The sequence below is a fragment of the Periplaneta americana genome, chromosome 8 (assembly GCF_040183065.1).
Source record: "Periplaneta americana isolate PAMFEO1 chromosome 8, P.americana_PAMFEO1_priV1, whole genome shotgun sequence".
NCBI classification, from domain to species: Eukaryota; Metazoa; Arthropoda; class Insecta; order Blattodea; family Blattidae; genus Periplaneta; species Periplaneta americana.
In genome coordinates this window covers 187,547,601-187,573,544 of record NC_091124.1, presented here as the reverse complement: position 1 = coordinate 187,573,544, position 25,944 = coordinate 187,547,601, and the positions used below count along the sequence as shown (strand labels likewise).

Here is a 25,944-nt window from a genome sequence, read left to right as displayed (position 1 = left end):
AATTTATTAATAATTCACAAAGTTAATACATACCCTAAACAATATGTCCCAGTTATATGAGGGTAGGTAAAGTGTTAGCATGAATGTTTAAGTATGAATATTTATAGCATTGCATGTCTTATTTTGTAGAAATTTCTGCTTTTTTACATTCACTTAATATTATGCTTTAGCTTTCATTTTTGTTATATTGTGGTATCAGATTGAGTTAAATCACTTCTATCTCATTTTTGTCGCTATTATTCCTTGCTCTGTAGCTTGCTATGTGGAAAAGTTATTTGTTACTTTATGTATGTAAACATGAAACGTTTAGTGATGTATTAATTTGATTATCCTTATATTTATAGTGGTAAGCATTTTTATGTACCGGTAATACTTTCTTGAAATAATTTAGTATTTTAGGAGTGAGTATAATATAACTTTAGTGATAATGAAATAAAAGTGGATGTCAGAATCGTGACTTGACACTGGACTTTTATGTCCAAAAAGTTAAATTTTAGATACATGCAATGTGCGTTTGTTTAGGCTGTCTATAATTTAAAATAGACCTTAAAAGATTCGACAAAAAATGTTTGAACATAGCATTAATTCGTATTTTTTTGCGTTTATATGAAATAAACACCTACACATATTATTAATGGCCTATTATCACTTTTATCACAAGTTTTATGTTTCATAATTGACTGCCAATACTACTAAATTCAAGTAGGATGGATTCAGGAGATATTAAATGGATAGTCTTTGGACTTCTTGGCACATTTAGAAAAAGAAGTCTAAGTACTGTATTGGCCCAAATCTAATACAATGTTTTTTACATAAAAATAGCACCGCAAAAAACTGGACGGCCCTGCAGTATATATTGACTACTATCTGGTTACTAGCAACAGGCATCTATAATGAACACCGATCTAAATACCCCTCATTTCTCGTGAAAAACAACAACTGAACAGACTACAGTGGACTATAGTGGACTTTATGTTGTCAGCAAACAGCTGGATACATTAAGAAGATTGATTGATTAACCATTACTAATACATATCAGGGCGTGGTTTACTGGATCCATGCTTCAGTCTGTATAATTCACTTTGCGTTATTAGATTTTGGAATCTTATGAACCAGGCCTGAAAACAGTTGCAAAGTGATACCACATTCACTCTAGTATACCAAGTGGCATTCTTAACTCTTACTGTCTAAAGTTCTTCTGTCTGTTCATCGGTACTGAGAAACGTCTCAATAAGTGTGATCTTGGGGACAATATTGTTTTAGTTTACAGATATATTAAATTGTAATTGTTAAGAGAAGTACTGTATTACTATAAAAATGTTAACGTATTTTGCACTTAAAGACTTGAATTCATTGGCAGGTTTTCTCACTGGATTCACCAAACACCTTCCAGTGCTTCTATAATCCAATGTTCACTGGTAGTCGAACTCAAAATATGGAACGTATGGCTGAACAGATAGCCACATTGTGTGCCACTCTTGGAGAATACCCTTCTGTGAGATATCGCTGGTAAGTGAATTGTATTCATTTCATTTTCATTTTTGATCAACCATCATTATCTACATCACATATTCATTATATATGAGGTCTCGCCTACCTCATTGAATATTACACGACTACTATGAAGTAGCCAATGTGTATTATCATCATTTAATTCGAGAAAAATTCGTTCTGGCACCGGCATAGCTCAGTTGGAAAGAGCACTCAGCGCGCAGAGCTGAGAGGTCCCGGGTTCGATTCCTGGTGCCGGAACTAATTTTTCTCGAATTAAATGATGATAATCATTATCTACGTGCTTGATATAGAAATGCCTTCAACAGCATAAATTTTATGATTGATGAGGTAGTGTAATCATCATGATAGCAGGTCTTAATAGATTTGTAAGGCAGCATTTATTGCTTTTTGAATCTTGCATACACTACTTTTGATTAAATGGCAAACTTACTAGTGTTAAATTATATAACCACGTGCGGCTTACAGCTGTTTCGGTGCATCCTTCACACCATCATCAGAGCCTACTAGATCCTGGCATCATCTCGACTTCGCTGCCTGTTGTAGGGGTGTGTTTGTGTGTTGAAAAGTGGAGTCGAATAGTGTGTGTGTTTTGAAATTGATCTGTGTGTTGAGGATTTGATTAGGGTGTGTTTTGGTGTGTCTTTATATTTCATATTTTTCTAGTGTGTTAAGTTTTTAGTTTTTGGGTTGTATGTGTAGGATTTCCATGTCTGTATGTTATTGTATGTATGGTTAGCATTAGTTATGTGTTCGGCATATGTAGCTGTATTGTGTCTTCTGGTTATTGCTTTAATGTGTTCTTTGTAGCGTGTTTGGGATGATCTACCTGTCTGTCCAATGTAGTACTTGTCGCAACTATTACATGTGAATCTTGTAGTGTAGGCTTTCACGGCCGAGTCTATAGATCTAGATTCATTTTCCGGGCTGAGAGGCCGTGGTCTGTTGGTTGGTTGTAGCCACTACAACAAAAGGACAGAACCCAGAACAGGAGCAGCAAACAAAGCGGCGCAGACCGCAGCGACAACAGGCCTCGGCCCGCTAGTTGCACTATAAATACGCCCGCACAACCAGCCACAGGATCAGTTGCCTCAGGTACGCCAAGAAGAGTTTTGCGACCTCGGATACCACTTCACTGAAGATGTCTGACGCAGTTGCAGACGAAACGTCTGGTAGAAAACCAACCAACAGACTACGGCCTCTCAGCCCGGAAAATGAATCTAGATCTATTACATGTTAGTTTGTATACGCCTGTGTGGTTGTATTTATTTGTTTGTGTTGTTTGTGTGTTGAGATGTTGAGCATACAGAACAGAAAAACACACTACAAAGACATCTCAACACACAAACAACACAAACAAATAAATACAACCACACAGGCATATACAAACTCACATGTAATAGTTGCGGCAAGTTCTACATTGGATAGACAGGCAGATCATTCCAAACACGCTACAATGAACACATTAAAGCAATAACCAGAGGACACAATACAGCTATATATGCCGAACACATAACTAATGCTAACCATACATAAAATAATATAAATACAGACATGGAAATCCTACACATACGACCCAAAAACCGAAAACTCAACAGACTAGAACAATATGAAATATACAGACACACTAAAACACACCCTGATCAAATCCTCAACACACAAATCAATTTCAGAACACACACACTATTCGACTTCACTTTTCAACATGCAAACGCATCTCTACAACAGGCAGTGAAGTCGAGATGACGCCGGGATCTAGTAGGCTCTGATGATAGTGTGAAGGATGCACCGAAACACCTGTAAGCCACATGTGGTTATATTATTTAACACTAGTAAGTTTGCCATTTAATCAATCATTTATTGCTGGTTCTCAAAATTTAAATTACAGGATTTCCAATCTCGAACACTCCCAATATATACTGACTGTTCCCTGACCTGTTGCCAGCCATTCCCCTGCGATAATGAGGTACGCTTTCAACGTGAAATACGCAAACAGAATCTACACTTCAATCTTCTGTTTAAACTAAAGGATTAAGAGGCTAATTGTCATCATAGAGGTTAATTTTACCCTAAACTACAGTAAAAGCTCAAAATGATGTTCATCTGCTTGTGGATGGCATCACATAGGGTTGCCATATCCTGAGTCATAAAACTGGGACACTTACGACTTAACATATTCACATGTTCTGAATTGTGAAAACTGGAACAAACACCACATGACTTATTGCTGGAATAAATGTATATACGGTATGCCCAAAATATACAGTACTGGATTTCGTGCAGCCCGCATGTGCTACAGTGTAGCCATACCTACTGATTTAGCAGGATATTTCCTGTTTTTCCATTGAATCTACTGCTCTACTGATTTTTTTTGTCAAAAGTCCGAATTTCTCCTGCCTTTTTGGCATGCTGCAGTGATCTAGTTCTATGCCCGGATTTTCAACTCATTACTTTAGTACACATAGGCCTATATTATGTAATCATGTCTTATTTTCGCATCTTATACACAAGTCAGCTTTCATTTGTCTCCCTGCTCATATTGCATCGCCACAATGATGCTTACAAGAAGCAAGGAGACGGCTCTCGCCTGGAGTCCAGCGACGGATTATGATATCAGCACACAGGAGATAAAGACCGTGTTTTATACACATGGCTCAGAGTTATGGGTGTCTCCAATCCACTCGATAGTCTAAACATAATTACAGAACAATAGAGAACGAATGTTTGAAACCTTATCACGAAACTCTCTTCCTCACTCACATTCACACACACAACACACACACACAAGTATATAATCTTCATGCAACGTAAGCATGTGATAACTGTCGTCAATTTGCAAAAGGAGACATTTCTGAAATAAAGTGTTGGAAAAATCGCAAAACTATAAGTTAAATTAAAATGTTCATAATTTTTTTTTCTAATTAGATCACTATGGATGCATACATTCAGGATCCATGAACATTTTAATATTTTAAGTTTATGATTTTTTGTAGGGATTTTCCAACACTTTGTTATTTTGGACGTATCCCCTTTTGCAAATCGACGACAGAATTAAGTTATTTCATTATTGTTTCGAGGACTCGGGGAACAGATGAGGAACGAAACTTATTCAGTAGTGAAGTTTGTTTCTGATTGTGTGCACATGAAACAGTGAGAGAGTGAAGTATAGGTAATGGCATTTTTGTGTTACATATCTTGCACAGTGATCTTTGAAATGAGTGAAAGTGTCCCAGCAAGGAAAAAAAAAAGTAAATACTCCCAGAATATTATAAATTATAGTGGGAAAATGGTGAACAGTTTAAAGGATAGTTATGTAAAAGCAAGAAAGGGGATAATTTTTCGTCTGTTATAGTCGCAGCTAATGCAGTATTGTATTTAATATCACCTTAAAATAAATCTTTCGTGAATACATGCAAAATTCCAGATTTAATGCGAAACATTGTCAATAAGACATTACTGTGTAAAAACAAAATTGCATGACTTTGATATGTACACTGAGTAGAGATAACGGTATTATATTTAGCAAAATTATTCCATTTCATTGGTTAGGGAAGTGCTATATAGTAATACAACAGTATCATCTTTCTTACAGTACACTGTTTTGTAATTGATATTATAATACAAAGAGGAAATCCATGTTTAGTTAATCTACTGTAATCTCCTGTTTTTTTTCGATGATTTTCTGCTGATTTTCGTGAGTAGGTCGTGGCAACACTGCATGCGCATGCCTGTGCGTCTGCGTGTTGTTGCATCACCTTTATGTATTGCTAGTTGTGTAACGAACGTTGTGCTATGTGGTTGGAATTGACAATGGGTCTCGCGACGGAGGAAAAAGTGTTCATAGCGGAGTATTATTTTCGCTCGTATGGAAATGGTTATCAAGGCGGACCGAGTTTAAAGTTAGTGGCACAACAATATCGTGAACACTTTAATCAGCCAGCACCAAGCAACACAGTTATGCTGTCTATCGTTACAATATTTCGTCGTATGGGTAGTGTATTGTGTCAACGGAAGGAAAGGTCTGGTAGGCCAGTAACTGTGTCCACAAATGACAATCATGGACGTGTCCTCAATCAGGTGTTGCAGTCACCAAAGCGAAGTCTTCGACGAACATCCCTGAAATTAACATCAATACGTCACTTCGACGATTGTTTAAAGACTTAGGTGGATTTCCGTACCGAATACAGGTTGGCAACGATTGATGCAGCAAGATAGGCATGTCAGGATTGAATATTGTGCAAGGTTTTTGGCCATGATGTACGAGGATCCAGATTTCTTGCTCAACGTGTTGTGATTCTCTAAAGAAAGGCACATTCACTTGGACGGTTTTATCAATCACCAAACAAAGGAGAACATTTTCAACTGTAATGATCCACCCACAACTGTCTGCATTATGTCTCGTTTTTCAGGACTCTGCAGCAACTATGTTCCAGAATAAGTTTCAAAATCTGCGTGATCGTTATGAACACTGTCTACAGCACAATGGAGCACAGTTTGAACATTTATATTGTCATTCCAATAACAGTAACATATTGTTCCAGTACTGTATATTTTGGTGCATACTGTATTAAGAACACATTATTACTTTTCTCTACAAACAATATATTTATTTTAACAATCTGATAATTAACTAGAACTAAAAACAGTTACTAGTAAAGTACTTTTTTTTTTTATTTCACACAGCTCTATTTTTTATTAACATACCATTTGCACAGAGTCCGGGAAAGAATTTTTGTCTCTTATGATTTTGAATAAATCTGGGCAACTGGCATGCCTCATGTTACACTGAACTTGCAATGTAGTCTTAATGAATTTATGGAGAGAGTGTTTTGTTCTTCTATCTATGTTTCATTGAACTTTGTTTTTTTTGTCTTGTAGACATTTTATATGTTAATCATATATCACTTTCAGGCCTAATATCAACTCGTAAATAATCAAAATGAAAAACACGTATGCACAAGACTACAAACAAGAGGCAAGAGAAAGCATGGTAAAGTGAAAGTAGATCTCGAAATCACAATCAATAGTTATTAGCATTTATTCGATACAATAAAAAACAAAAGATACACAGTCGATCATTACACAGATCGGTAATTTGAATCACAAAAATTTTGTGGTATGTCTATGATATTCACAAAAATCCGGGATTTTCATAATTTTCTGGCCATTCGATTTGGACTGTAATTTTGATCCTAAAAGTTAGGATAGTTCCAGTTTTTTGGTACGTATGGCAACCCTCACTTTACATTGCTTCAGTAAATTGTTTTTGAACACTAGGCCCAGTTGTTTTTGTGTAATGTTATGAAGAACATTACAGGGTGAACAATAAGTAATGTCATTAATTTCAGAGGGTTATTCTTCGAGATATTTCAAACAAAAAAGTTTAATACAATTTTGTTCATTTTAACTTCGTTTTCGAGATAAAAATGGTTTTTTATGAAACATTTCATAGCATGTTTTGGGAACACCATTGTTTAACTTCCCAAAATGCTTAGTCAGTTTAAGAGAACAGTATACTGTGATAATAAATGGTGAAAGAATTTTAGTTTTGTTCTTTAAATGTGCAGAAATTTGATCTCAACAGATGTAACTTTTTGTTGTGCAAAGAAATTTTACAGTGTTACATTTGTTCGGATCAAATTTCAGGACATTTAAGGGATAAAACTAAACTTCTTTAATCACTTTAATACACTGAGCATATTGGGAATTAAATCAATGGCTTTCCCAAAAAACACAATGAAATATTTCATGTAAAACAATTTTTATCTCGAAAAGGAAGCAAGAATGAGCGATATTGTATTAAACTATTTTGTTTGAATTATCTCAAAGAATAGCCCTCTGAAATTAATGACATTACTTACAGTTAGTTCACCATGTGCCCATATAATGTGCGCTTATGTAACTGATGTGGTGTTTCCAAACTCCAGTAGCCATTGTTCTGGGAATTCACATATCCCAGTAAATGCAACCACATTTTCTCAGTAAAAAATATCTGTTCTGGGCTCACAGATCCATTATGTACAGATTGCAGGAAATTGAATTCTAGCAATTGTTTTTGGATTAGTCAAAGTTTAAACTACTGAAGTCTTACTCACAGCTTCAGTAATTTTGTTGTTGCATATGTGGATTCACTGGAAACTGTACACCTGAGATTTCCTTGGATTTCTTTGCAGCAATGATCCAATTTCGTTTAGTTTCCTTCTCTTAAAACAGACATTCTTTGCTTTCTTATCCAACACTATTAGCCCATGATGACTTACGGAGTCTCTTGATCACTGAAATACTTGGGACAGTTACTCCAGCAAATTTTCCAACAAATATAAATCTACAACTCATGATACAATCTATACTTAGCAGAATTATTCACTAATTACACATGGTGTTCCACACTGTACTGTTTGTTTTTAAAGTCTACCTTAAGGTACAGTCACACGTCGCTACTTTTGCAGCGCTACTTTTATACTGCAGCTGCAAAAGTTGCGTGTCGTGTTCACATGTAAGCCAAAAGTAGCGCGCTGCACGCTACTTTTCGTGCTGCGCAACCCGAGTGCTGCAAAAGTTGCAACTGGAGGTTGCGAGTCTGTTCACACACAAGGCGCTACTTTTGCAGCCGCAGTCATGCTGCAGGTTTCCATCTCCGTGTTGACTTCTCAATATACATTTTGTGCTTATGTTCGCATTATTAATAAACTCATGCGAAAGCTTCCTTATCTATTATTTGCTTTCTGTCGAATCTAGTATTCAGAAATTGACATTATTTTTACTATAAAGCTTTTAAAAACGCCTATATACTTAAATGATAACCAGCAGTATATTCTCGTAATCAATGTTGGCAACCCTCCTGTTTGGAACTACGCTACGGAAAATTTAAAAAATGAATTATATCGTTACCAATTATGCTCAGACTGTGTTGTGTATTTAATAACTGTTACAAATAATTTATTTTCATCACATCTAACATTAAAATATATCCAAACAATAAAAGTATCATTGACACATTTGGGTGGTAACACTGGTTGCAACTGCAGCAAAAGTTCCAACAAAACAGATATCAAAAATGCTGCGGCTGCAACCCTGAGAACCCTGTTCACACGTCGCTACTTTTAAGTTGTGCGCAGCATGGAAAAGTAGCGGGCAGCAGGTTCGGCAGCCGCTACTTTTTGGGTTGCACCGTTGTTCACATGTCGCAGTACGAAAGTTTCGCAGTTTTTTGTACTGCAGCGCTGCAAAAGTAGCGATGTGTGATCGTACCTTTAGTCTCACACTGGACTGCAATAAGAACAGCTGCTTGTCCTGGTATCTACCACTTGTGACACAGAAAGTATAGCATCAGTCCAATTGCCTGAGTACCAGGAATCGTGAATGGACTTCCCATATGGAGTTTTGAGGAGATTGAAAATTCTGCTTAAGATGAGTAGACTGAATATGAAAAATTCCTGATACACTAGTTTTAATATTCTGAACTATTGTTATGTGAAGATCTTTTGAGAACCTTCATGATTGGGAATCAAGAATCTGAGTTATTTCGTTATTATTCAAACTTAAAATCGTTTAAAATTTTTTTATTTTAAATTTAAAAGTGCAAGAGGTACCTAACTCTTAATATTATATGGGATGTGTTATCCAAAATATTTAACATGAGATGTCTGTGCTGTGTGCACGAAAAGTAGATCTTTTGACCCATTTTGTGCTCATTCTCGTGAGGATTATGAGTCAGTTTTAAACATAGGCTACACATGTGGCAGTATTTACTGGTCATGTAGTCAGCGTAATTCAAGGTCATCACTAGGGACCGGATTTTTATGTAATTACATATTATATTCCTTTCAACCTAACCGTATATAAATAACAAATCTTTGCGAATCTTGCAATTACCATTAATATATTAAAATTTGATACTACATATTTTTACATATTTACCCCACATTACATATTATGGTTTGGTATTACATAAATCTACATATTTAGGGGTTTTATTAATTTTTACTTCTTTAAAAGGAGAAATGGATTCGGAACACCTCAAAATCTGTGCTTCAGTGGCTGACCATGAAAAATATTGGAGTGCAAGAGGTCAAACACCTGGCATTAGAAAACAACAACTTCTTTAAAAGGAAAAAGAAAACTTCTGCTGGGGAAGTTTACAATTTCAAATACACAGATTTAAAAAGCCTTTTACCTACCCGAGAAAGGATATATTTCGGGACAAAACATAACATCTTAGTTCCAGGAAGTAAAAGAGGCACTCACCCCTTACCGCCCACTGTAAATATGAATGAACAAAAGGCAACCTTTCTCATACAACTACCTTGTATTGTAAAAATCAAGAAGGGAATAATCTCATACGCATAAGCGGACGACATAGTAGTAGGGTCTAAAGACCTTACAAAGTTACAAGAAACAATAAACATCAAGGTAAAATGGTGCAATAGAAACAAATTTGTTGATTAAAGTTCACGTTAACACTTTGTTTGTTAAAAACATAAAATTACTTAGTCACACGTTAAAAAGTGTTAAAATTTCTAAAACAGTATATACCTTCGACAGACGGCCCATTTCGACGTGATATTACGTCTTCATCAGTGTCTCTTGAACTACTGGTGATCTTGAATTCTGCGATGTGCATTTGTCGATTGTAGGGGTGGGGGTATGTTGCTGTTATGGTGAGGGCTGGTTGTTTGTGTGTTATGACGTATCATGACTAAGTAATTTTATGTTTCTAACAAACAAATTTGATATAAATGTAGACAAGACAGAAATGATACTCAGAAATGGCGGAAGAGCACCAGAAACAGTAGAAATCATCATGAAGAACAGAAAATTAAAATTTATATCAGACTACAAACCAGCGTAGATATTGATATTAAATATTTTCATGATTTTACATATTTTGGTACATATTCAGCTTATTTTTCTTACATAAATGTGTACATATTTCACACCTTGATATTACATAAAAATCCGGTCCCTAGTCATCACTTATGGCAAAACTTATGAGACGAGGGACACACATCTGGTTTCTATGGAAGAAAGCTACTGTAAATTTCCATGTTCTTGTAGGGAACCAACTTGGATCAACAGGATTAATGGATTAGAAACACCACTATCTGTGCCACAATTGTGAACTGTTTTTGTATATGTGATTCTTAAAATAAATGAAACTTCGAAAGTGTTCGCAAGAAACATTTCGAGCGAATTAATATCCTAGTTTTCTCTTACAGGATTCATTTTTAAACTTTAATATTAAAATTTGTTATTACCAGGGGCGATGTCTCAGGGCATGCTATGCTTGCTGCGCAAGCCCAATATTTTCGTAGATTGTGTATTTCTCAAAATGGCGTTACGTACATTAACATTTATTTTCATTTTTGGAATATTGTATAGGCGTAATACCAACCGCAGGTTGCACACCGCAAGTATCGCAACGCTTGCTCGTTTCTCGGAGCTACAGGAAAGACGTAGAAAAAGCGAGAATATGATGCGCGCGCAAGTGCCTTCCTCCTTAGTCCGTCCTAGGCGCACATGCTTCTGTTATGTGTTGTTTGAAGCTCTGGTCCGAGAGCTACACCAACGACTATTTAACGTTACACAGACCAGTACTGACAGTGGGAATATGCTGTGATTTGCGAGTGCAATGTAATTGTATGAGCGGAATGCATGTGTTAGCTGCTGCATGTATTATTAATTCTTAAACATTAATTTGAAGTATTGCAATGAGTTCGGAATTGTGTGTCATTGAAACCTTATTATTAAATCCATTTTCCCAAAGGACTATTCAAGACAAGACAGACATTATAGAGAATATGTACGCTTATTCAGTGCAGCTCAATACAACAATGTGCATTGGTTGACAGGGTCGAAAAAACTAAATAAACTGTTTTGTTGGCCATGTTTGTTATATTATATCGAACTTCTACATCTGAGCGAATATGATCCATAACTCATAATGATTTCATAATTATAAAATAAATTATTTATGTGGGTCTGATTATTTTTATTAATTATGAATTATTATATCCTCCCATCTTCCCCTATGAATAAAAGAGCAAGCCTAACTTTCGTGACTAGCATTCGCCCCTGGTTATTACAGTTTTTAAATGCATTGCTTTTAAATGAAATTTTCTTACATCACACAGAGTTCTCATCTTTTGTATATAATAGTTGAGACAAGGACTGTTTTAAGTAGATATGTTTATTTCCTGCAGCGACTTCGATAAGAATGTAGAACTGGCCCAGCTGGTGCAGCAGAAGTTGGATGCGTACAAGGCTGATGAACCTACAATGGGCGAGGGCCCTGAGAAAGCTCGATCACAGTTGATCATTTTGGACAGAGGTTTTGATTGTGTCTCACCAGTGTTACACGAGCTGACTCTACAAGCTATGGCTTACGATCTTTTACCAATTGAAAATGATGTATACAAGTAAGTAATTGATATTTGAAAAACAATTTATTTTCCTTCTTGTTTCTCCCACTATGTTTCGTATATAACCTACAGGAAAATGAAAAAAATTATTAAAAATCTAGGAATTTAATTTCAGTAATATCTTTTGTAATTATTTGAGGATGTTTGAAACATTTCAATTTGCGGAATTGACGTTGTTCCAATGACTGATGACAGAACTCTGAGTGTGAATTTTTTATTCTTCTAAATCTCCGCCACTTGAAAGCCTGATTTACAAGCAATCCGAGCTAATATGATTCAGACATAATCTCTTATATTTAGGGACTGTAGTTTTTGATGAAATAAAATCGGTGATTTTGGTGCTAAAGCTACCATTATTTCTGTGGGTATTTGTGAATAAATTGTCAGTTTGGTGGGTATTTTATTAAATAAGTTGTCAAATGTATTTTGTTGTGTTTAATATTTAACTTGTTGTTACTTTTTTTTTTTTCTTTACTTAAATCACATATCAACATCACCACAATATAAACTAAACATGGTTTCTACATTGTTCACATGAAGATTTATGTGAAAGTCATTGATTATTTTCGTGTATGCAGGAAAGCCCCTCTCAGTAAAGTCACAATGCCATGTACATATTCAGCCATCTAAACATTTACAAAACTTAACTGAAATGGAAGGCGGGAATTTTCAGGTAATCTGAGGTAACTGAAAACTTGAGAGATTGTCTCAACTTACTAGCTATCATCTCCGTAGAGGGCAACATTTTGGAGAAAATGAACTTGTTCAAAATAATTGAAGAGTTTGCTCAGCAGGAGGCAAGGCAAAAGATGTTAGGAAGCTGATAGGACTACGTATTGCGTAATTTTAAACTTTCAGTTCTGTTCTTAAAATAAATACAAAATTCTTAAGCCTGGTTTTGACGTAGAATACGTCTTTTCCGTACTAAATATGAGCACCCATTTCGATATCGTGGTGAAAGGGAAAATGATAGAATTTCAAATGCTTACTGCAACAGGACCATGAGCCACAGCCGAATACTAATATTATTGGTAGTTAGGCCATAAACCAATGTAACTTACGTGACCACATCCACCTCCCTTGCTATGGACATGAGGGTGCCAAAATAGCATATAAAATTAGCCATACGATGCAGTCTCTTTCAGTAATATATCAGCATCAAGAGCAGCTACAGATCTGTGCAATCACTTGTTTGATTTGTAATCTCGAGTTCTGCAATATTAAAGTGATAATAGACACGTGCGATACAGCTTTAGTGAACCATAGTGAAAACTTTGTTGTAAGCTAGAAGAAATTTCGAAATGTTATTTCATATGAAGACCTCCCTGAAAAAAGGATATAACATCAAATGATTGAAATATGCGACTTATATTTAAAAAGTAATTTTGAGGTATTCATTTATAACAATAAGTAGATTTAAGAAGTAATTTTGAAGTATTAATTTATAACAATAAGTTATTGCATTCAATAGTAAAATAAACTTGTGTCCTTAATTAGTCAGATGGTTCTGCTAGTAAATATAGGCCTGATAAAATATACCCCTGAAATTACTTTCATTTCTCCAGAAACATGAATTGAACAGTGTTATCCCAAAACATGTTAAGTCCATTTTTATGAAAGGACTGGGCTAATTTTATCCACCGATCTAGGAACTGAGCGAGTTTTTAAGTGATATGCACAATAACACAAACTTTTAGACGAGGATTGGTGGTGTTTTGGAAGGAAACAGGCTTAAACTATAATGAAAGAGGTCTCTCATAAGCATGTATGTATAAATCATAAAATTGACCAAATGGACTGAGCGAGTTTTGGGATCACACTCCTCAATTACAGTGTGTCGGTTACATGCTTATTCCGGGGAGGTCTTCATATAATGCATGCTCTTCATTAAATTGCCTATCATAGATCCATACTCTCCATTTATAAATCGAAACAAAAATAAAACGTTCAAACCAAAATAACTGTAGTTCAATTCCTGAAACTGGGTGATGCATTCTATGTGCTGGTGAATCCGAGATTGAAAGTGATGAGGTGCATATTATGGAAAACGGAGGTGGGAAATTCTTGAGTGTCTACAGGCAACAGAATTATTTCTAAATACAGACGTGGACAAATTATTAGCAAAATTGAAGATTTTTATTATATATATTTTTTTTACAAAATATGATTCTTCAATTTAGACTACAATTGACATTTTTGCGTATTTCCAAATTATTAGCAAAATTGAAGATTTGTATTGTATATTTTTAGAAAAGTTAACTCTTCAATTTGGACTACATTTGATATTTTTGCATATTTACAAATTATTAGCAAAACTGAAGGTTTTTATTATATATTTTTACAAAATTCGATTCTTTAATTTGGAATACAGTTGACATTTTGGATATTTCCAATTTATTAGCAAAACTGAAGATTTTTATTTTACAGTTTTACGAAATTTGACTCTTCAATTTAGACTGTAGTTGACATTTTTGCTAATTTACAAATTATTAGCAAAATTGAAGATTTGTATTGTATATTTTTAGAAAAGTTAACTCTTCAATTTGGACTACATTTGATATTTTTGCATATTTACAAATTATTAGCAAAACTGAAGGTTTTTATTATATATTTTTACAAAATTCGATTCTTCAATTTGGAATACAGTTGACATTTTGGCTATTTCCAATTTATTAGCAAAACTGAAGATTTTTATTTTACAGTTTTACGAAATTTGACTCTTCAATTTAGACTGTAGTTGACATTTTTGCTAATTTACAAATTATTAACAAAATTGAAGATTTTTATTATATATTTTTACAAAATTTAATTCTTCAATTTAAACTACAGTTGACATTTTTGCATATTTCTGTCTATTGTAATGATAGAAATATGCAAAATTGTCAACAGTAGTCTAAATTGAAAAATCAAATTTTGTAAACAGAATTATCATAAAAATCGTCAATTTTGTTAATAATTTGTCCACGTCTGTAAATATAAAAGAAATAAAAGAAAGCCTAAAATAGAAAAATACAGAATTTATTGGTAATAAGTTGTTATCTATTAAGTTTTATTTATATGCAAGATTTATAGGTTCTATATGGTTTATGCCTTATATTTCTACTTATGGTATATCTAATACACCTTTATTCTTGGGTTATAAATCATGGCTATATTGTAATATTCTCCCCATTGTCTACTACTATTGCCATTCATATTATTACAGTAATTAATTTTTCTACTTATGCCGCAATACTAGACTATTTTTGGTGGTGGAGCAGGATATATCGAGGTATTTTTCATGGGCTAAAACCATACTGAAGACAATAGAGATTGTTAAGGGTAATAAAAATCCTGTGCACAGCTTTCTTCAGGAGGAAACTAACGGTGGAGGTTCTTTGAAGGTGACAGCATGCAAAATAATTCTGTCTCTGAATAAAAGCTCTCAAGGTAAAGTTTATCAACAGTTTTAATCCACGTCAGATTTAATTGTGCCATTCATCATTGTCATTGCCTGGTATGATATCAGTTAATGTATTTCAACTTCAACAGTGCCTATCCACGAAATGAAATGTAACTCTGCCAGGCATTCAAAGTTCAAGGGAAATCATATGGAACCATACCTAAATACTTACGAAATAATCATTTATTCTTTACACTTCACACTACATGAATATTTAAAGACAAGTACAATTGTATGTAAATGATTGAATGTCTGTACGCCTTGCTGATGTTTTTCCAAATGTGGTTTCATTTCTATCCTTTGTGCAGATATGAAGCCACTGCTGGCGCTCCAGAAAAAGAGGTTCTCCTTGATGAAAATGATGAGCTGTGGGTTGAACTCAGACATCAGCACATTGCAGTAGTATCACAGTAAGTCTGATTTCCATTACTGTCCTCAGAATTTTATTTTTCTGTCACATGACATGTGTATTTTTTCCAGGAAATCATTCCAAAAATGATCCTCCATACATTCTCGTTTCCCAGGATTCCACAATGGGATGGTATCCATTGGAATGCAATTCTTTTATTGAGTGATATTAATTGAGAGAGCATTTTAGTTATTTCTGCTGTTTGAGATGAAGGTGTGTGTTTAGGGACTATTGATAGAATAGCTGCTTTGGAGTCTGACAGTATAACTGCATTTTTAAATTTACTGATGTGGCATAGAAGATTCCTGAGACTTTCACTTATTGCAATGATTTCTCCATCAAAACTTGTTGTTCCATATCCAAGAGATCTATAAAGTGAGAAGAGACAGCACGTAACACCTGCACCGGCACCTTGTTCTCTGGAGATCAAGGATCCGTCAGTGTATAAATGAAGCCAGTTTTGTGGAGGGTACCTAATATTAATTGTCTCTAAAGACAATTGTTTCAGTATTTCAGTGTTTACTTCTGATTTCAGTATTTCTTCTGTTAAATTTAGATTATATTCCATATTTAATAGAGTCTGGAATTTAGGTTAAGATTAGATTTAAGACCTCTTCTGGCACCACATTATCATAATCATCCTATCACATCATCGGGGTAATGTAACTCCGCCTTCCAGGCGCCCCAACCTCAGAAGTGGGTTACAATTAAGCCACGGCCAGGAGAGAAGACCAGAAATGTCGAAAAGACAACCTGGTGGCATTGGATTAAAAAACATTCTTAAGTTAGATGCCATGGAACTACTCTGCAGCACATATACGAATCACCTTCAAATTTATACAGATGGATCTCTAAACCTTAATAATGGGACATCAGGAGCAGGGTATTATATTTCAAAATATCAAGAAAGTTATTTCATACCATGTTCATCCTCCTCCAGTCTTGACACTGAAGTGGAGTAATGGTTAGCACGTCTAGCTGCGAAACCAGGTGGCCCAGGTTCAATTCCTGGTCAGGACAAGTTACCTGGTTGAGGTTTTTCCGGGGTTTTCCCTCATTCCAATATGAGCAAATGCTGGGTAACTTACAGTGTTGGACCCCGAACTCATTTCACCGGCATTATCACCTTCATCTCATTCAGACGCTAAATAATCAAAGCTGTTGATAAAGCATCATAAAATAACCGACTAAAATAAAAAAAATTGACACTGAATTGCTAGCTATTGATGCTGCTCTTCAGTGTGTTACTCAAATTTCTGAAAAATCTATTTGCATACTTACCGACTCCAAGGGGGCTATATTTAATATAATTAAATATGTACCAAACCTATATGCACATAGAATTATTCCAATTCAGAAACAACTAAGTAAACTAAAAGAACTCCAAAAGGAAATAACATTTCAATGGATACCTAGTCATTGTGGTATACCTGGAAACGAGAAAGTCTATAATATTGCAAAACAGGCAACATATTTGCAACCAAGACTTCTTCAAGTGATATCTCTATCCAGTGCTTTTGCTTCAGTAAAGTCTCATTTTACAAACCTATGGATCAACAATTTGGCTCTCTTCTGACAAAGGAAAAATTTTACAAAAGAAACCAAATGACCTGGAAATGTACAAAAACTTGCCCAGACATGTTCAAACATTTTTAACAAGAGCCAGAACAGGTCACATTGTCACTCAATTGTACCTACACCGATTTCACATTTCTGATAATCCTACTTGTCTGTGGTGTAATAATCGTGATGAAGATCTGGAACAAATTCTTCTATACTGTCCATCCATAAACCACAAAAGAAGTAAATTAAAATCATCAGTACCAGTTGCAGAAGACACAGCCCTGCAGTATATATTGACTACACCCCAACTCTGGCTACTAGCAACAGGCATCTATAATGAACACCGATCAAAATAGCCCTCATTTCTCGTGAAAAACAACAACTGAATAGACTACAGTGGACTATAGTGGACTTTATGTTGTCAGCAAACAGTTGGATACGTTGAGAAGATTGATTGAAATGTGTGTTTTAGTGAAAGATTGTATGGAACTTCTTTGCTGTTATATTTATGCATGTATTAATCCATTCAATGGTCAGTTGTACTTTTTTTGACAGTGTTGATGGAAGTTGTAATAATTTTCTTAGTTGAAGATAAAAAGAAGCACAGAAATATTTCAGTATTGACGAGAATGACTCAAACACAATTAAATTTTTTTCTAAAACCTATAGGGGAAGAGATGCGAATAAAAATTTAGGTACACTTTGTTTTTGTTGTTGTTTTCTAATGCCAGGCATTTGACAATAAAGTCATTTGAGCTCTTGCACTCCAATATTTTTCAAAGATATTATCATGGTCAGCCACTGAAGCACAGATTTTGAGGTGTTCCGAATCCATTTCTTGGTTTGAGTTGCACAATGGGCAGTTAGGAGACTGATATATTCCAATTCTATGCAGGTGTTTGGCCAAACAATCATGGCCTGTTGCCAATCTAAATGCAGCTACAGACGATTTTCGTGGTAAATCGGGAATTAACTGTGGATTATGATGCAGAGAGTTTCATTTTTTCCCTTGAGATTGTGTTATCAAATTTTGTTTGTTGAAGTCTAAGTATGTAGATTTAATAAATCTTTTCACAGAGTGATACATAGATTTAGTAACAGGTCTGTAAGTAGCAGTGCTGCCCTTCATTGCTAAAGCATCCGCATTCTCGTTTCCCAGGATTGCACAATGGGATGGTATCCATTGGAATACAATTCTTTTATTGAGTGATATTAATTGAGAGAGCATTTTAGTTATTTCTGCTGTTTGAGATGAAGGTGTGTGTTTAGAGACTATTGATAGAATAGCTACTTTGGAGTCTGACAATATGTTACTTTTTGTACAAGAGTAGTGGTAATAGTGACAGTGGTGGTGGCATTATATAAGTTGATGAAATGGATTGTGATGAGAATGAAAATGATGATGGCAATAATGATGACGATTATGGTGATGGAAATGATAAAATGTCGATGATAGTGATGATGTTGATGGCAGCAGTTGCGATGGCAACAAATTATTATCATGTGAAATTTTAGTGAAGTCAATTTTCTGATGAAACTTCAAGAAAATTATGATAGTTCATAATACAAGATGTGGCAGAAACAATGACCCATTTTAAAATGTGTGCCATTATCGGTCACAGCATCCTAGAGCGCTAATGTTTGTTTCATTGTGTGGTGCAGTTCAAAGCATTGCTGTCTGCCCTTGTAGCTTACCCTTGGCAGTCAGCATGGAGCACTGGTTGAATGAACATCGTGCATGTGGGCTATTCCATAATTGAAATCGATCAGTAAAAAACCTCGCATTTTTTTTATACTCTAATTTTTTCCCTATTTATACAAGGTGCTGAGGAGAGTGCATTTTCAAAAATATACTATCGAAAGTCAAACGGTTTTCATATTGTTGAGCGATAAATTTAGCGTATTTTATAAAAACAAGCTTCTTTCAGCGCTCAGAACTCTGGAACCATTTACTGCGGAACATTGGACGAGAGCTTATTTTGAAGCTGACATTTGGTAGGTTATGTTAAGAAGTAATCCTTATTTTTATATTTATACAGAGAGACAGATAATCTGATTTTACTTACTTTTAGGCTTTTTGCCAATTTGTGAAAATGTAAAAAAATATTGAGAAAAAACCTTGCAGTATTAAGAGGGATTCGGCATTGTTTGGTTAGTGGTACGGCAATAAGTTTCGAGGGTATTAAATAGATTATTTTCACATGCCTAGACTTGAACGGCGCAGTACCGCACACACTGGTGATAAAGCTAGCACAGCCATGACTGCTAGACGACACATCACGTGTTTATGTCTCCTGGCCTTGCTTACCTTGGCTAGCTCCCGTCTCTCAGTCAGCTGGTTAGTTCACGCGCGTACTATTTATTTTCTTTATTGATATTTTCAATACTTTCTTATCAACGTGTCATCAGTAAAAAATATGTTTATTTGTACTTTCAATGCGGAATCTACTATATATATTTTTAAAATATTTTTTCCTAGCCAAAGGCGTCTTAATGAGGAAAAATCTAAATTTATCCATTTCCATAAAAAGTAAGAAAATCTGTTTATAGCCTATGTCAATATAAACTTTAATTTCTCATCATCAAAATAAACCATGATTTTGATCATTGGGTGAAAGGGTTTCGGAGCTACAACAGTTTAAAGTTGCAAATTTTATGAAAATACGATAAATTTAAATATTTTTAATTTAAACACTATGAAGTTCTGTTGCCTCAAACTTTGCACAAAGCATTGTATCACAGTTCTCTACGTACAAAAAAGTTTTATTGTATTTAGAAATTGTAAGGTCAATTTTCTTTATATTTCGGTCGATTTGAGATGGAATAGCTCGTGTGCTCTTGAAACTTCTTTTGAATGTGGCTATATTGTTGTGATTATACTGCGTGTGTTTTGGCGACACTTTAATATTGACAGGTGACAGATTTAGGGTCACGTCAAACCTTCTGTATGCAGCTTCTAGAGATGATAAACACATCCCCATTTCCTCAACAATTTGATGATGACAGATGAGGCACATTTCCATTCCACCTGATTTATCTGCCTGCGATTTTTTCTGAAATCCAAAGTCTATGCAAACAGTTCAGCAAACACTCAGGATTTGGAAAACATTCGTACCGAAATTGAGGCAATAACATAAGAAAGCTTACGTAAATTTATGGCGAATATGCATGTTCATGCCGAAGATTTCATTGCCAACAATGTTGGTCACGTGATTGACGTAATTTACAAAATGTGATTTGTGTAAGGCATGGTATCAAAGTGTTCTTTGTAGCAGTGTGTAGTAATAATATATACATACTAGGTTCAAAAAGTTCCCGGAATTTGCTAGTATCATAGAAACAACGTACCTTAAACACTATTCTACAGCATTCCTTTCAAAATAGTTGCCTTCCGCAACAACACACTTTTGCCAACGCGTGTAGAGTTCCTGGAAGCAGGCCTGGAAGCCATTTTGTGAAACCCGTCTTAGTGCTCTCGTCGCGTTTGCGATAACCTCTTCAGCATTGAATCTCCGTCCTTTCAGATGACTTTTCAGACGGGGAAACAGAAAGTAATCAGGTGGTGAGAGATCAGGAGAGTCTGGTGAGTGATCCAAAGCAGTTATGTTGTGCTGGCAAGAAAATTCTTTACAATAATTGCGCGATGAGCAGGTGCATTGTCATGCATAAGGAACCAGTTGTTTTCTACCCACTTTTCTGGACGTTTCCTTCTCACTGAGTCCCGGAGGCGAAGGAGGATTTCTACGTACAATTCTTTCATTACAGTACGACCTTCTGGAATGAACTCATGGTGGATGAGACCCTGAGAGTCGAAGAAAACTTCCAACATAACTTTGCCTTTGGAAGTGTCCCTAGGAAATTTTTGCTTCCGAGGAGATGTTTTCAATTTCCACTCAGATGACTGTCGTTTAGGGACTGGATCGTACAAGTAGCACCAAGTTTCATCACCAGCAATAATTTTGTTTAAGAAATCTCTGCAGGAGTTTTGTGTAACAAAACACAGAACTTGATGTTTGTACGTTGCTCTGTGGATATAATTACAAAGTGCGACGAACAAACAAAACACTATAATAAACAATTGCCTACAACTCAAAACCAACAATCGCCATTATCAACAAACTTTAAGGAAATGACATCATAAATGTTACCAACAAAACAAATGTATAATATCCCTTGTTATATATTAATACGAAAAATGGTAGTAAAATTCCGGGAACTTTTTGAACCCAGTAGTATTTACATATAATGTAGAAATGTAATATTTAAAATGGATCACTGTTTCTTGCCGCACTCTATATAATATCTTTAATGCATGTTGCTCTGAAATACTTGACGAAACAAATGGAATTTAGTATGGGTCATTTCATATTCATGTCCAAAATTATGAATATTTTTGTAGTCACTAGTTAGCAGCATTATAAAAGAAAGTTGATCATGAACTAATTTTGCAAATTAAGCTTTCAGGAATAACTCCCTGTAAAGTTAATTTGAATAATTTCGAGGGAAAAATTGTTCCGGGGCCGGGTATCGAACCCAGGACCTTTGGTTAAACATACCAACGCTCTCCCACTGAGCTACCCGGGAACTCTATGTGACACCGATCCAATTTAAAGTCACACGGAGTTAGTGTGCACTCGAAGTTGGTTGCTTGACTGTTGTCAGCCCACTTTGAGGTCTGTGGATATAGAGGAAAAATTGGATCGGTGTCGGGTAGAGTTCCCGGGTAGCTCAGTGGGAGAGCATTGGTATGTTTAACCAAAGGTCCCGGGTTCGATACCCGGCCCCGGAACAATTTTTCCCTCGAAATTATTCATGAACTGGTTTTCTTAAGAAATGGAATAGTGTTGCTGTTTTCATTTTGGTTAATTATTTTTATAGGAATGTAACAAAGAATTTGAAGAAATTCATTGAATCAAAACGTATGCCTCAAGGAGACAAGCAATCAATGCGAGACTTGTCACAGATGATCAAGAAAATGCCGCAATATCAAAAGGAATTGAGCAAGTACTCCACTCATCTGCACTTAGCTGAGGATTGTATGAAGGCTTATCAAGGTTATGTGGACAAACTCTGCAAAGTAGAACAGGTAAAGTGACTAGATTGTATGATGTAAAGAGTGTCTTAGCTATCTTCTTAATGTTAGGTTATTTTATTGTTTTGAAGTAATATGTATTGTATTATATTGTATTTATTCGTTGCCTGTACAATCTATTACAGATTATAGGTTCGTCATTAGATACAAAACAAAATACAAACTCAAAAAACACACACACACACAAAATAAGATTTCTAGTATGAATTTAGTTGATTTCTAGTATGAATTTAATTTTAACACTCTTAAGTTTTTAAAAGAATAGTAAAACTACCAAAAGATACAATAAATAACAATACATTTTCCGTTTGCAAGACATTAAATAAATAAATTAACATAGATTAGGTAAGAACAAGATAGTTCTACATTATTATCAATATTGTTTGGAGAAAAAAATTATGTGCAGCAGTAATGAAGGTAGGTATTTTGCTTTATAGCTTTAATGCAAGAAATCAGTGATTTTGAACGGCATGGACTGGAGCGGAATAGTTTTTACCCTGGTTTTGAAACCTTCATAATTTAAATGTTTAATATCCCCAGGTATCTTGTTATATAATAAGATACCTGTATGAGAAGTACTGTTGAGCCTTTTGGTAATAGTCTGACAATTTATATGCAAGTTGTTGGCAGTTCTTGCATTATGGGTATGAGTTTCAGAGTTTCTTTTAAAATAGTTAAGATTCTTATGTATAAAGCAAACAGATTCTAGGTTGTAGATGCAGGGGAGTGGTAAAATATTTAATTCTTGAAAAATTTCTTTGCTTGGAGTGCATATAGGAACTTGTTTTATAATTTTTATTATTTTATTTTCTTTTTATGTGTACTCGTATTATTTCATTGGAGGATCTGAACCATTCATTGTATTTCCCAAGATATATTTTCATGTATTCTAAGACTAGAAAAATTATTCGCGGGGAAGAAGTAAAATAAGTAGTTTTCAAGATGAATTTATCATTAAATTTGATTATGCAGATAGTTTCTATGCAGTCTGGTCGCAGGTAGTACTGATTCATCCGCTTAATGACTAGTGAAAAGTGCCTGTCCAAGGAAGCTACACGGTAAGGGGTGGAGTGGGATTAGTCTACATTGGGATTAGCGTCGTGCGTTATAGGCGGTATGTACAGTTCAAATATGACAGTTCGATATTTGCCCTGCAGAAGGAGGCCTGTCATATTTGTTCCACCTTGTTATAAAAATATTTGCTGTACTCCACTCCCATCTCTTAATGTTTTAGCTGCTTAAGGATATTAGCACAGTTCTTGCGATTAGTTTTTCATATGAAATGAGACAAAGATTGCAATATCTTGCAATATCTCTCTAATGTTCGAATATTGCAGGACACTAGAAGGGATAATATAATGCAATGCAATTATAGTCACAGTCTAGTATATACAGTCACGAAGCTTGAGTTTATGAGGGTACTGGGAACAGTAGACTGTGCCAGTACTATTTCACACTGTATGTGGTGAGGCAATAGTAGCGATCCTAGTGGTTAGCAACTATCTGCGGATGCATATTTACTACGTATTGAGCTTTGTGACTGTACATACTAGGCTGTGATATAATAATGCATTGCAATATAATACAATGCAATAAATACAATATAATATAATAATGCAGTACAGTACATACTTACTTACAAATGGCTTTTAAGGAACCCGAAGGTTCATTGCCGCCCTCACATAAGCCCGCCAGCGGTCCCTATCCTGAGCAAGATTAATCCAGTCTCTATCATCATACCCCACCTCCCTTAAATCCATTTTAATATTATCCTCCCATCTACGTCTCGGCCTCCCTAAAGGTCTTTTTCCCTCCGGTCTCCCAACTAACACTCTATATGCATTTCTGGATTCGCCCATACGTGCTACATGCCCTGCCCATCTCAAACGTCTGGATTTAATGTTCCTAATTATGTCAGGTGAAGAATACAATGCGTGCAGTTCTGTGTTGTGTAACTTTCTCCATTCTCCTGTAACTTCATCCCGCTTAGCCCCAAATATTTTCCTAAGCACCTTATTCTCAAACACCCTGAACCTATGTTCCTCTCTCAGAGTGAGAGTCCAAGTTTCACAACCATACAGAAGAACCGGTAATATAACTGTTTTATAAATTCTAACTTTCAGATTTTTGGACAGCAGACTGGATGATAAGAGCTTCTCAACCGAATAATAACACGCATTTCCCATATTTATTCTGCGTTTAATTTCCTCCCGAGTGTCATTTATATTTGTTACTGTTGCTCCAAGATATTTGAATTTTTCCACCTCTTCGAAGGATAAATCTCCAATTTTTATATTTCCATTTCGTACAATATTCTGGTCACGAGACATAATTATATACTTTGTCTTTTCGGGATTTACTTCCAAACCGATCGCTCTACTTGCTTCAAATAAAATTTCCGTGTTTTCCCTAATCGTTTGTGGCAGTACAGTACAATACAATATAATATAATAATGCAATGCAGTACAATATAACATATATTCGTTTTTAAAGACTATAATATTCTGTAATATGTTTGGGATTTACTCCAGATTTATGTTACTTTACTTGGTTAATAATAATAATAATAATAATAATAATACCGGTAATAATAATAATAATAATAATAATAATAATAATAATATAATAACAATAGTGGTAATAATAATTTATTTATTTACTTATATTTAATGGTCCACACCTGTAGAGTAATGATCAGCGCGTCTGGCCACGAAACCAGGTGGCCCGGGTTCGATTCCTGATCGGGGCAAGTTACCTGGTTGAGGTTTTTTCCGGGGTTTTCCCTCAACCAATACGAGCAAATGCTGGGTAACTTTCGGTGCTGGACCCCGGACTCATTTCACCGGCATTATCACCTTCATATCATTCAGACGCTAAATAACCTAGATGTTGATACAGCGTCGTAAAATAACCCAATAAAAATAAAAAAATAAAACATATTTAATGTGCTGTACAACAGCCAGAGGCCAATTACAGTTCAGCACAAACAATATAACAAAAACATTAGCAATAATTTACAATAAAAGTACAAAGAAATAATTAAATTAATGGCAATTAATTAAAATGATAATTACAAATGAAATAATGGAATCATAAATGAAGAATGGAATCATATAAAATAGTATTACAAAGATATACAAGATTATAATACGACAATAATGACAATGAATGGACAGGATAAAATGGATGACTAAACTACATAGCATAATGAGATTAAAAGTAATTGTAATGAAAGGATGGAATCAAGTAAATTAATAAATAACAAAATGATTTAAAAGGTAGCGAGAATAATATTAAAATACATATTTAAACAAAAGATATAAATGAAAACTGATATAAAACTTCGAAGTATATACTACACATTACATGGATCCAAGTTAGATCCATGCAAATTAGCATATTTTATACGTCTGCAGACCGGAGAGAGAGATTTACAATTTCTCTTGTAAAACATTTTATGATATCTTAAACCCTTAGCAGGAATATGAAGACTGATATTGCTTAG

At 34.9% G+C, this 25,944-nt stretch overlaps 1 protein-coding gene across 2 annotated transcripts in view; it reads left to right on the top strand.

Annotated features, from left to right (window-relative positions):
* Positions 1-25,944, top strand: part of Rop (Syntaxin-binding protein Rop) — a 105,704-nt gene that overhangs the window by 38,470 nt on the left and 41,290 nt on the right. For both annotated transcript variants that reach the window (XM_069834136.1, XM_069834135.1), the window contains exons 5-8: positions 1,361-1,509; positions 11,715-11,930; positions 15,684-15,785; positions 22,226-22,433. In XM_069834136.1, the coding sequence (XP_069690237.1) occupies positions 1,361-1,509; positions 11,715-11,930; positions 15,684-15,785; positions 22,226-22,433 (675 nt within the window). The remainder of the gene's footprint in view (positions 1-1,360; positions 1,510-11,714; positions 11,931-15,683; positions 15,786-22,225; positions 22,434-25,944) is intronic.